Raw genomic sequence first — 13,363 nt, forward strand, 5'->3', positions numbered from 1 at the left:
CAGCTCACTAATGCCTAAGATATCGATGTTGATGCATTCCATTTCATTTTTGACAACTTCCAATTTTCCCAGATTCATACTTTGTACATTCCGTGTTCCAATTTTCAATGGATGTTTACAGCTGTTTCTCTTCATTTTGAATTATGCCCCATGAGGAAACAAAGGTCCCACGGGCTTTTCTCCCATGGGCTTTACTCCATTCGTGTTATCACGGTCAACTCTACTTTGAGGAGGCAGCTCTTCCTCAGTCACAATTTGAGTGACTTCCTACCTGAGGGCTCATTTTCCGGCACTATATCTGACAATCTGACAGTATTTCTCTGCTATTCATAAGGTTTTCAGTGACTAATATTTGGAAGTAGTTCATCACATTACCGGTATAATATTTACTCGCATTAATATATATATATATAAAATGAAGACCCATCAATAATGATATTGCTGTAAAGTAAAGAGTGAAGCTATATACTCTCTCCATCTTCCTCTGCACCCTACATTCTTCATTTATCAAGAATTGTGAATGCTTTCAATATTTTCTCAGCAGTCATTTTGGGTCATGTGAAGATACTGTCTGTCAGTCACTTATCTTATTTCTTCTCAAAAATGGATCTGAAACAGAAGCAAAGCCAGTGAACAGAGTCCCTATTTCGTGGAAGATTATAAAGTTGTCTAGGATGCTTTTACTCTGTGATTATACAGCTCTCAAGTCTGCTGTTACTGTGTTCCCTCCTCTAAGGTGAGATCAAGGGCCTCTGGTCCTATGACGACATCATGTATTCCGATGAGCTGGTGCTGATCAATGCTGTCTCCTTCCAAGGGAAATGGAAACACGTGTTTCAGAAAGACCAAACCAAGACTATGGTTTTCAGGCTGGATGAGGTAGTCCGATGATTTAATTTCTTTTTCTCTTATATGAATCCTCAAACCTTAGAATAAGATATTTATGCCTTTAGGTTGACAAATTAATTTCTGAATGACTGGTGGAGCATGGGAGGATAAGCACTGGACTGCTAAGCTAGTGGCTGAGACTCACCAGCTGTTCCTCGGACATCCTATAGGGGGTCACTGTGAGTCGGGATCTGGACAGCACATAACAACAAGAAAAGCAACTGCTTATCTATACACTCAAGAAAGAACAGAATTAGTTTTGCAAGACTTGTTGAAGCTTTCTTTGAAATTCTCCATAGTGGTTTTTTTTAAACCCTATTTAAAAATAGTATTTTTTTAAAAAACAATGTAGCTGTATAATTAAAAATATATATCAAATAGAGACCTTGGAATATTTAAATTAAAGTAGGTACTGTGTTAAACCTTTATTAAGCAATTTGTGTGCTGCAAACTGGAAGTGATATCAGAAGATGGGTAAGAACTAGATTAAACCTTCTTAGAAATAGCAGGCAGATCATTGACAAGATTCATGCAATCCTCTGAAAAAGCAAAGCAAAACAATGAACACAACTCCCCATCAGAAGGTTTCAGGTATGCTCCCCTTCCATTAAACTCCATCCTTCCAAATTCTTTTCTTAGTGACCTCAAAGTGGCCCAATATCAGATTCCAGTCCACATATGCTACTTAAATAAGAAATAATAGGATCCCGATGTGGTGCTGTAGGGTAAGCACTGAACTGCTAGCCACAAACTCAGTGGTTCAAACCCACCAGCTGCACCTTGGAAACCCTATACAAAGTCACTGTGAATCTGAATCTCTCTGATGACATCCAAAATGTGTTAATGAAAGGGTTAAGCATTAGGATGCTAACTGCAAGGTCAGTGGTTCAAATCCACCAGTCACTATGAGGAAAAAGATGAGTCTTCTGCTTCATAAAGATTTACAGTATTAGAAACCCTACACAAGGTTGATATGAGTTGGAATCGACTATATGATATTGGATTTATTTTCTTTATGGGGGGTTCATATGATAACTAAGTTCCATTTATTCTAGTCTACCAAAAAATACTGAAAATTATAGGTAAATTTATCATCTGCATGGCCAACTGTAGAGATAGGAAAAAAGTTGTATTTCTGAATAAATGCTTTACATGTAAAATAATTACCAAATAACTTTAATGAGAAACATAGTCCTGGAAAAGGATGTCATGCTGGGTAAGATGGAGGGTCAGAGGAAAAGAGGAAGACCCCCAACGAGATGGATCGGCCAGGTGGCAGCATTGATGGCATCGAGTGTGGCGGCGGTAGTGAGGTTGGCCCAGGATTGGACATTGTTTCATTCTGCTGTGCATGGGGTCGTTATGAGTCGGTTCCAACTTGATGGCACCTGACAACAACAACAGCAATAGTCCTACAACCCAACACATTAATCATATCCAGAAGTGTCTAATAATAGCTTTCCAAAGAATATTTCCATCTGATTTAAAAAACTAACAACTTTTTTATTGTGAACTGAGTGAAGGTTTACAGGGCAGATCATCAGTTTTACATTCAACAAACCACTCACTTTGTTTCATTGCAATGATTGCCATCTGCTCCATGCAACAACGTTCTCCCACTTCCTCCCCGTGTTTCTTGTTTCTGTGGCTCCTTCTTACTTAACTTGTCTGAATTTTCTCCTTAGGTAAATGCTGCCCTTTTGATCTTGAATGATTGACCTCTGTGGTGTGTGTATTTCACTAGCGTTGTGCCCCCTATAGTTGGTGGTTGTGTGCCACCGAGTCAGTTCCAACTCATGGCGACCCTGTACAATATTTCTGAGACTAATCTTTTTAGGAGCAGAAAGCCTCATCTTTCTCCCGTGGAGTCACTGGTGGGCTTCATCCTTGGACCATGTGGTTAGCAGTCTAGTGCTTATCCTACAGAACCACTGTGCTCCCCTCCCCACCCCGTGTGTGTTTTCAAAAGTTGGATTCCAGCACCACCCCCTTTTTGAAGATTCTGATGTTACAAGAAGGCCTTAAACATATTTGTTTTCAAATAGATCCTTGGAGCCCTTCTAAGGACCAGCTTGGTTTGGGAACTACAGATATGTGAAATTGTGGGGGTAGTTTTATAGAGAGGTATGTAAAGGGATTACTGTTGTTAAGTGCAGTCAAGTCAGTTTCAACTCATTGTGACCTTGTATAGTGTGTCCAAGGAGCAGCTGGTGAGTTTGAACTGTTGACCTTGTGGTTCAAACCAACCTTGTGGTCCAGTGCTTATCCTAAATGCCACACCAGGACTAGCATTCCCCAAACAGAACATATTGCTAAACAGTTAAGATAGAATAATTTCTTTCATTGTAGAGTCTGGTCCATCAGTCTACATAAACAATGAAGGCTTAGGTTATAGGTATCTTTAGCCTGTTACCTAGAATTTCAAAAAGAAGAGCAACAATAGGAGTATGGTATGGTCATAATTAAGCTTACCTAAATTGACTACATTATATGGAACCCCCATAATATTGTGCTACATCCTTAGCGATCCTGTAACTCTAACAATGACCCAAATAAGACCCACACTGTATGTTCATCCAACTGACTAAAGTCGGGTTTTACTTGAGCTGAAGAACTTTCTAATTATATTCTTGAGATGACCGATTTGACCTATAGAAATGGTTATGCTGATAAGATTTCTAGTGTGCTTTGTTTCTCAGCCCAATGGAGTGAATGAATTCGTTAGTTATAGGCATCAACATTTCCTGGGTGGCTTAAGCTGTTAATGCACTTGCTGCTAACCCAAAAGTTTGCATTTCAAGGCCATCCAGAGATGCCTCAGGAGAAAGGTATTGTGATCTATGTTTGAAAAATCAGTCATTGAAAATCCTGTGGAGCATGGTTCTACTCTACACACATGTGGATGCCATAAATCAGAGCAGACGTCATGCCAACTGGTTTGGGGGCATCAAATATGTACACTGTATAAAAATAGTGGATGGGGGAGAAGTCAACATTTTGTTGTGCAGTGGCTATTTTCTTTAAGGAGTCCTGGTGGTGCATGGCTAAAGTATTAGGATGATACCTGAAAGGTTGGTGGTTTGAACTCACCAACTCACCAGCTGCTCCACAGGTCAGATTTGGCAGTTTTCATCCATAAAGATTTCCAAAGTCTTAGAAACCCTTTGGGAGCAGATCTACTTTGTTCTATAAGGTCATTATGAGACAGAATCAACTAGATGGCAATGTTTGATTTTTGTTTGGTGGTGCAGTGGTTAAGCACTTGGCTGCTAACCAAAAGGTTTAGAAGCTCAAACCCACCAACCACGGCATGGGAGAAAGATGATGCAGCTGTTTGTTTCCATGAAGAATTTTCAACCTTGGAAACATGGTGGGGTAGCTCTAATCTGTCTTATGGGGTCACTATAGGTTGGTATTGACCCCGTGACAGTAATTTTTGGTTTTGTGTTTATTTAGCTATTGTTCTTGAGATCATCACATTAATAGTCAGTCATAGACACTTCTGGGCAACGACACATTTTTTGTCACCTCATGTAGACAGTTTTGGAGGAGGGATAGTCTTAAAGATTTGCTATACCTTACATGAGAAAAAAATGAACACAGAAAGAGACTGACCTTGTCACTCACTTGTTTTTTCCTTTCAGTCCCAGAGCAAACCTGTGCAGATGATGCAGTTGCAGGGTGTCTTCAAGCTTGGCTCCATACAGGAGGCTGGGGTGCAGGTACTAGAGATGCCAGATGTGGAAGGTCACCTGAGTCTGGTCATCATCCTGCCTACAGAGAACGTGAGCCTGGGACAGGTAAAGTGCTGAGCTTTTGCAGCCACAAACCATGCAGAGAGTTTGAGGACTGAATAGTAACACTTGCAAAACTGGGAGTCCTTGGGTGGTCCATAGTTAATGTGCTTGGCTGCTGACTGAAAGGTTGGAGGTTCAAGTCCATCCAGATGCACCTCAGAAGTACTGGCCATCTACTTATGAAAACACATGGAGTCACGATGAGTAGGAATGGACTGCACAGCAACCGGTTACTTTTTGCTTCTGTTACTACGAGCAGTGGCATTATGTCCATTTAGAAAAAGTAAGCAAGACTTACATGAAAAGTTACATAAACACTAATACTCTCAAAGTTTATTGCTTATCATTATAAACATTTTAGGTTTCTAAAACATAGTCACATGCATTTTCTGTATTAGTTCTCATAGGATTTTTATTTACTGTGGCAATTCTGCATTTTCCTCCATATTACACCTTGACTTCTTCAGACCTGCATCCATCAAGGAAGTCTGTTTCCACCAGTGACATCACTAAGGTTGGTGTCATCCAATATGATAGCTTATACTGTCATCAACCCTCATCCCCAGTGGACCTCATCCCATGCAAGATCATACAGAATCCTTAGTCATGTTTTTGTACCAGTATAATTCCCATATATCACTGAATGTAATGACAATTTCTTGTTGTTAAGTGCCACTGAGTTGGCTCTGCCCCATAGCGACCCTGTGTAGGGTTTCTGAGGAGCAGCTGGATAGCTTGAACCGCTGACCTTTCAGTTCAAATGTTTTTGTAGTCTGGCGCATTAACCCAGAGCATCACACCAGGATACCGTAATGATAATAGTAGTGACAAAAACAGCTAGAAGATTTAAATTCAGTTTTTAAGTGACAGTGACATGTTCAAGTGAAACCACATGGCTTAAAGTGCCATTGTAATTGGGTAATAATGACAGCTCTGACCAGAGTGATTTGTTGTTGTTGTTGTCAGTTTTAACTCATTAGGACCCTACGTACAAGAGAACAAAATATCGCGGATACCTGCATCATCCTCACGATTTTTGTTTGAGACTTCTGATGAAGCCATGGTGCCAATCCATCTAATTGAAGGTCTTACTCTTTTTACTTCACTGTTCTTTACCAAGCATGATGTTCCTTTCTGGGGACTAGTCTCTCCTGACAACATGCCAAAGTACATGAGATGAAGTCTTACTGCCCTCAATTCTGAGGAGGATTCTGGCTGAACTTCTTCCAACACAGAATTTTTTGTTATTCTGGCCCATGGTATATTCAATATTCTTTGCAAACACCATAATTCAAATGCATCAATTTTCCTCATATTCGTTGGCTGGTTTTTACATGCATATGAGGCAATTTAAAATATCATGGCTTGGGTCAGGCACAACTCAATTCTCAAACTGACATCATTGCTTTTAAACCATTTAAAGAGGTCTTTTATAGCAGATTTGTCCAATGCAATTTATCCCTTGATTTCTTGACAAATGCTTCCATGAGCACTGATTGAAAATCCAAGTAAAATGAAATCCTTGACAGTGTCAATTTCCCTCCCCCCATTTATCATGATGTTGTTTATTGGTCCGGTTGTGAGGATTTTTGCTTTCTTTGTATGGAGTGCATTGTTGTTTGTTGATGTTAGGTGCCATCACGTTGATTCCAACTCATAGCAACCCTGTATAGGGTTTCCAAGGAGTGGCTGGTGAGCTTGAACTGCTGACCTTTTGGTTCAAACTGATCTTTCAGTCCAGTGCATTAACCTACAGCACCATACCAGGACTCCTGGAATGCATTTGAAGGCTCAAAAAATAAATCCGCATAGAGTTTAGTCTTTTTGTTGTTGCTGTTGTTGTCAGGTGCCATCAAGTCAGTTCTGACTCACAACAACCCTATGTACAACAGAACTAAACACAGTATGTCCTATACCCACCTCGCAATTCTTGTTACACTAGAGTCCATTGCTGTTGTCACTGTGCCAGTCCATTTCATTGGGGGTCTTCCTCTGTTTCTCTGAACCTCCACTTTACCAAGCATGATGTCCTTCTCCAGGGATTGATACCTCCTGATAACATGTCTGCAGTGTGAGAGATGAATTCTCAGCATCCTGGCTTCCAAGGAGCATTCTAGCTGTACTTTATCTGAAACAGATTTGTTTGTTCTTCTGGTAGTCCATGGTACTCTTAATATTCTTCTTCAACACCATAACTCAAATACATCAATTCCTCTAGGGTCTTCCTTATTCCTTATTCATTATCCAACTTGTACATAACATTCAGCTATTGAAAATACCATAGCTTGGGTCAGGTATGCCTTAGTCTTCAAACTGATATCTTTGCTCTTGAACACTTTAAAGAAGTCTTGCACACCAGGTTCGTATAGTGCAATATTTCGTTTGATTTCTTGACAGCTGCTTCCATGAGTGTTGGTAGTGGAGCCAAGCCTTTTAGGTATATTGATACATATTGTTGTTGTTAGGTGCCATAGATTTGGTACCGACTCATAGCGATCTTATGCACAGCAGAATGAAACACTGCCCAATCCTGGGCACTGTTGCCATGCTTGAGTCCATCGATGCTGCCACTTGGCCAATCCATCTCATTAGGGGTCTTCCTCTTTTTCTCTGACTCTCCACCTTACCAAACATGGTATCTTTCTCCAGTGACTGGTCCCTCCTGACAATATATCCAAAGTATGAGAGATGAAGTTTAGCCATCTTAGCCTCCAAGGAGCACTCTAGCTGCACTTCTTTCAACACAGATCTGTTGGTTCTTTTGGCAGCCCATGGCACTTTCAATATTCTCCTCTAAACTGGAACTCAGCATCACTCTCAGCTGCTCTATCCTGCTGAGAACATCACATCCTCCCATTAGCCTTTCTTCATCCTTGTTTGCAAAGATCCTTGCTTGTCCTGTGAGGCCTGCTAGGCAGGCAGGAGATGGGAAAACTAAGTCAGTTTATTGTTTGCTCTACATTTCATAGCCAACTAATGTCTGTAACTTCACTGAACCCTGTTCTTTGTCTTCTCAGCCCACTTGAGGCTTAGTTTTAAAATGCCTGCTCAGATTTACCAAGACCCTGGCTAAAAACCAAACTTCCAGCAACTTAACAAAATAAAGTGTATATATTGTTGTTGTTGTTATGTGCCGTGGAGTTGGTTCTGACTCATAGTGTCCCTGTACAGGGTTTCCGAATCTGTATATATGAGGAGGTTTCAAAAAGTTTGTGGGGAGATTCCATAGCGTTTTTTGGTTGTTGTTAGCAGTCTAGTACTTATCCTATAGCACCACACCAACATTCATAGGTTTGATCATTTATAAGCTACTGCCGTTGAGTTGATGTAACTCTTAGTAACCACAGATGGGGTTCCCAAAGTTGTAAATCTTCGTGGGAGGAGAAAGCCTCATCAGATTCCATAGTTTTAAAATTCCATTTTCCAGAAATTGTTTGAAGCTCCTTGTATGTGTGTATGTATCGCTAAGTAGATCAATCAGTAGGTAGATAGATCATTAGATATATGTGAAGGTTTCTGATCCCGGCAAAGATTTAAAGATTTGGAAACCCTAAACAGGGTTACTATGAGTTGAAATACACTCAATAGTACTTAACAGCAATATGTGTGTGTGTGTGTGTGTGTGTGTGTGAGTGTACACACACATATATAGGAGCATAGTGAGTCCATAGGGTAAGCACTGGACTGCTAACCATGAAGTGGGTGGTTTGAACCCTTCAGCAACTCTGCAAGAGAAAGATTAGGCTTTCTTCTCCCACAAACATGTACAGCCTTGAAAATTCTGTAAAGAGTTGCTATGAGTCAGAACCAATTTGATATACACATATAAAGAGAAAGAAAGAGAGTCCTGGTGTGGTAGTGTGGGATAATGCCCTGGACCACAAGGTCAGTTTGAACTGCAAGGTTGGTGGTTCAAACTCACTAGCTCCTCCTTGGAAACCCTATATAGGGTTGTTACGAGTTAGAACTGACTTGATGGCACTTAACAACAACAACCAAATGTATATATATGCATGTATACGTAGTATATGCATGTATGCGTATGTATATGTGTGTATATGTATGTGTGTATATGTGTATATGTATATGTATGTGCATGTGTATGTATATGTATGCATATGTATGCATGTGTGTATATGTATGTATGTGTATGTATATGCATGTATATGTATGTACATGTATGTATATATGTTGTTGTTATTGTTGTTAAATGCCTTCCAGTTGGTTCCCACTCATAGAGACCTTGTAGAGTGTTTCTGAGGGAGTGGCTGTTATGTGTGAACTGCTAACCTTGCAGTTCAAATCAGCCTTGAGGTCGAGAACTTATCTTATGGTGCCACTCCATATGGGTGTGTGTGTGTGTATATATATATATTGTTGTTGTTGTTGTTAAGTGTTGTCGAGTCGATTCCGACCCATAAAGACCCTGCATAGGGTTTCCAAGGAGCAGCTGGTGAGCTTGAACCACCAACCTTGTAGTTCAAATGGCTTTGCAGTCTGGCACAATAACCCACAGTGCCATACCAGGACTCTATATCTATCTATCTATCTATACCTGCATATATACTTGTATATATATACTTGTGTGTGTGTGTATATATATCTATATCTATATCTATATATATATGCATATATACTTGTGTGTATATATACTTGTGTATATATACATATATATGCATATATACTTGTGTATATATGTATATATACATGTTGCTGTTGTTAAGTATTGACGATTCAGTTCTGACTCGTTGTGACCCTACATAGAGTCTTTGAGGAGCAGCAGGTGGGTTTGAACTATCCACCTGTGGTTTCATAGCCCAGTGTTGATCCTTCAGCACCACACCAGGAGTTTCATATATATATACAAATAAGCCAGTGTAGAAATAACATGATTATTATATGCTTTAAGAAAAATAGAAGATCAAAATGAGGTAGAAAGTGACAGGTGTGAGAAACATCAAGTTTACATAAGATGATTATAGAAAACCTATTGGTCAAGTGAGATTTATGTTATCATTGCTAATTAATAGTAACATTAGCTTCTAATATAGTGTTGGAAGATGAGCCTTTTAGTGGGGAGGCAGCACCATATAATAACCACAACAGTGGGCCCAAACATCCCAAAGATCCTAAAGATGGCTCGGGACTGGCCATCATTTAGTTCCGCTGTATGTAGCCCACCATGAGTTGGAGCCAATCCGATGGCAACTAATGACCACAAAGATGATCTATATATGTTACTTCCGTATACACTCAGTCTTCACGAATATCTGACAAGTGAGAACTTTGAGTTGAGTTACAGTAGAAAATTATTTTAGTCTGTCTATAATTTAGTCCATGCAGTGTCAAGGTTGGGAGATGTCATGTTCCAAAGATGCCATTTAATGTGATAAGTAAAAAACAGTGTTTGTTTTGTTGATAAGTGCTGTTGAGTCAGTTGCAACTCATAGTGATGCAAAGGGTAGATACTTAATCACGTGTACTATGTTGTTAGTGTTGTTAAGTGCCCTGCAGTATACCATGTACAATTATAATACACAAGTCATATAATTTATAGAAGCATCCCAAGAGAAAGAAAATAAAAATTCCCTACGGTGGTTTTATGTTGTTGTAAGTGGCTCTTGGGTTCCAGGGTACCATGCTCTGGCTTCGAGTCTCTCATGTGCTGCATCTCCCCCACATGCTCTGGGACAATGCTTAGAATCTGATTTTCAAAATGTCAGTGAGAAGCTTTGCCTCCAGTCCTTTGAATGTTTCCCACTCCAGTGTGGCGCTATAGGGTAACCATTTGACTGCTAAGTGGTTCAAACTCACCATCTGCTCCTTGGTAGGGTTGTTATGAGTCAGAACCGACTTGATGGCACATACCAACAACATCGATTTTCTCAATTAGTTTGCATTTTGTCTCCTGCTTTCTTTTCTTAGGTCCTGAGAGAAATCACTTATGAGAAGCTGAAAAGCTGGATCAGCCCAACAAATATGGCAGACACTGCTGTGGACCTGCATCTTCCCCAGCTTAGACTGGATGGCTGCCAGGGAGACTACACTTCTATCTTGGCGACCTTGGGAATGACTGATGTCTTGGACCCCTCAGTGGCTAACTTGTCAGGCATAACTGTAAGAGGAGGCCTCGTGGTGTCCAGGATAATCCACACAGCCATTCTAAAGGTCACTGAAGATGATTATGTGTTATCACCTGCCAACTCAGCAGGCCAAGTGAAAAATCTCCAGGTCTTTCAGGTGGACCATCCTTTCCTCATCTCTGTCCTACAGAAGGACACAGAGGCACTTCTTTTCTATGGTGTAGTATCCAACCCTTAAGGAAGGAGGCACATCATTTTCTAATTCTTCAAAATGTCTGGATTTTAGAGTCAGCATATTTTGTAGCATTCACAGTCTGGTGCAGCTAGCAGGAGAAACCATGATTCTTACCAAAGTTTTTCTTTCATATCGACCATGTAGAATGTCCATTCCATCTGTCTTTGGATCTGTCTACATTGGTTATAGCATGTTATTGACTGTATTCATTACAAAATTAAGCTCAATACCATGTCTTCCTTAGGCACTCCACAAGTTACCCAGAACCTTATTAATATTGTTGTTGTAGTTGTTATGTGCCATCGAATCAGTACTGACTCATAGTGACCTCATGCACAACAGAATGAAACACTGCCCAGTCCTGTGCCAGCTTCACAAATTGTTCCTACATTTGAACCTTCTTGGTAGGTTGTTAAAATTCAGAATGCATTTTTCCATAGAAAAACATACTGTTCAATGTGATTAGGTTATTAAGTTAGAGGCCCCAGATTTGTTTATCTTCCCTACAGCTGAACAAATGATATTAGGAAGTGGAGCTAACCCTCACGGGGTGTGTGGTATGTTCTGTGCCCTCTGCTCAGCACATCATACGAATAACCTAATTTAATTCTTATTCAAACCCTCAACAAGCAGGAAATATTGTTGTCTCCATTTTAACAAAAGGCGAATGAGACTTAGGTTTAGGAACTCTTTTCAAACTCAGAAGGTCTGATACAAAATCTCAACTTTGATTCAAGACCTAACCTTATTCACAAGTCTTTATCTGGAGACTCAATCAGGGCCCCTATGGTAGTTAACAATGAAATACAGAGGAAAGCAAAGGAGTTGTATCCCCTTTTTCTCTCTTCTTAGATCAGGCATAGTTTCGAAAGAACATTTATAGAACACTTACAAGCTGACAAAAAATATGTGAGCACACTTAATAGGAAATCTGTGTTGAAAAATGCTTTATTTTTCCTTCTCTGTGCTCCTCACCGCTTCTTCGTCTCATTTCCTCACCACCAGTGAGGACTGACCTCCCAGTGCCCATAGTCTTATGTTCCCTTCCAGAGGACTTCCTGGGGACAGGTGAGACTCTGGCCAGCATCATAGTGGAGCAGGACTCCCTGGATTTGGAATCAGCAGAGCTAAGCTGAAAAGGCGCTCCAGTAACATAGCGGTTTGAATTCACCCAGCAGTGGTTTGAATTCACCCAGCAACGCCAAGGAAGAACAGCCCAGTGATCTGTTTCTGTATAGATTACAACTAAGGACACCTCTTGGAGCAGTTCTGCTCTGTACTATATGGCCGTGGAGTCAGTTCTGACTCATAGCAACCCTATGTAGGGTTTCTAAGGCCGTAAATCTTGATGGGAGCAGAACGCCTCATCTTTCTCCCATGGAACTGCTGGTAGTTTTGAACTGCTGACTTTTAACATTAGCAGCCTGATTCATAACCACTATGCTACCAGAGCTCCCATTATATACAGATCCACATGAATTAAAATCCATTTGATGGCACCTAGTAATAACAGCGGCAGCAGCTCTGAGCTGAAATTCTGCCTCTTTACACCAAGGGTCTGGCAACCTTGTCACTTCCCCCTTGGAGCTCCAGCTTCCTGCTGGGCAGAATGGACTGGCCAGTTCTGTACAAGGTCACAGTGAAATTCAAAAGCTAGTGTGAGAGGAAATGCTTGCTGGGTTGTTAACTTTATAATCTTCCATATTATTCTCTAGCTTGTCCACCATCTCAGGCAAACCCAAGAGGGGCACAGAGAATCCTTATTGTTAGGTCTCTGCTTTTTTTCCTCTCTCCTTTCTTTCTCTTGGTATGGGAAGAATTGCAGTATTTTATGTTGGCAATGGGCCTTACCTTCTAATGTTAATTAAACACTATCCTTGTAATCATAGTCATGATCCTTGGGGTCCTTAGGATAAGCAGTGGACTGCTAACTATAAGATCAGCAGTTCAAACCCACCAGATGTTCCTCGGAAATCCTATACTGGATTGCTGTGAGTCGGAACTGACTCAATGGCACTTTACAACAACAGCAAAAACAATACTTGTCATAGTGACCTTACGTAAGGATCCTGAGCCTAAATCTGATTGACGCACACAATCTCATCATTTTCTGGAAGAGCAGCTTGCTGAGTTTGAACCTTCCACCTTGCAGTTAAGGAGCCCTGGTAGCATAGTAAATTATGAGCTGGGCTGCTAACTTCAAAGTCAGCAGTTTGAATCCACCAGCTGCTTTCTGCTCCTGCAAAGATTTACAGCCTCAGAAACTCTACACAGGGTCCCTACGAGTCGGAACTGACTTGGTGGCACACAACCACCACCACCAACAACAACAACAACCACCTCCACCACCACCACCACCA

The 13,363-nt window shown here is 40.7% G+C and overlaps 1 protein-coding gene across 1 annotated transcript in view; it reads left to right on the forward strand.

The window, feature by feature from the left end:
• Nucleotides 1-11,006, forward strand: part of LOC102836022 (serpin B12-like) — a 31,796-nt gene extending 20,790 nt beyond the window's left edge. The window contains exons 6-8 of the mRNA XM_006837582.1: nucleotides 737-879; nucleotides 4,533-4,688; nucleotides 10,611-11,006. Of these exons, the coding sequence (XP_006837645.1) occupies nucleotides 737-879; nucleotides 4,533-4,688; nucleotides 10,611-11,006 (695 nt within the window). The remainder of the gene's footprint in view (nucleotides 1-736; nucleotides 880-4,532; nucleotides 4,689-10,610) is intronic.
• Nucleotides 11,007-13,363: the final 2,357 nt, after the last annotated feature.

Source organism: Chrysochloris asiatica, unplaced genomic scaffold, assembly GCF_000296735.1.
Source record: "Chrysochloris asiatica unplaced genomic scaffold, ChrAsi1.0 scaffold00021, whole genome shotgun sequence".
NCBI classification, from domain to species: Eukaryota; Metazoa; Chordata; class Mammalia; order Afrosoricida; family Chrysochloridae; genus Chrysochloris; species Chrysochloris asiatica.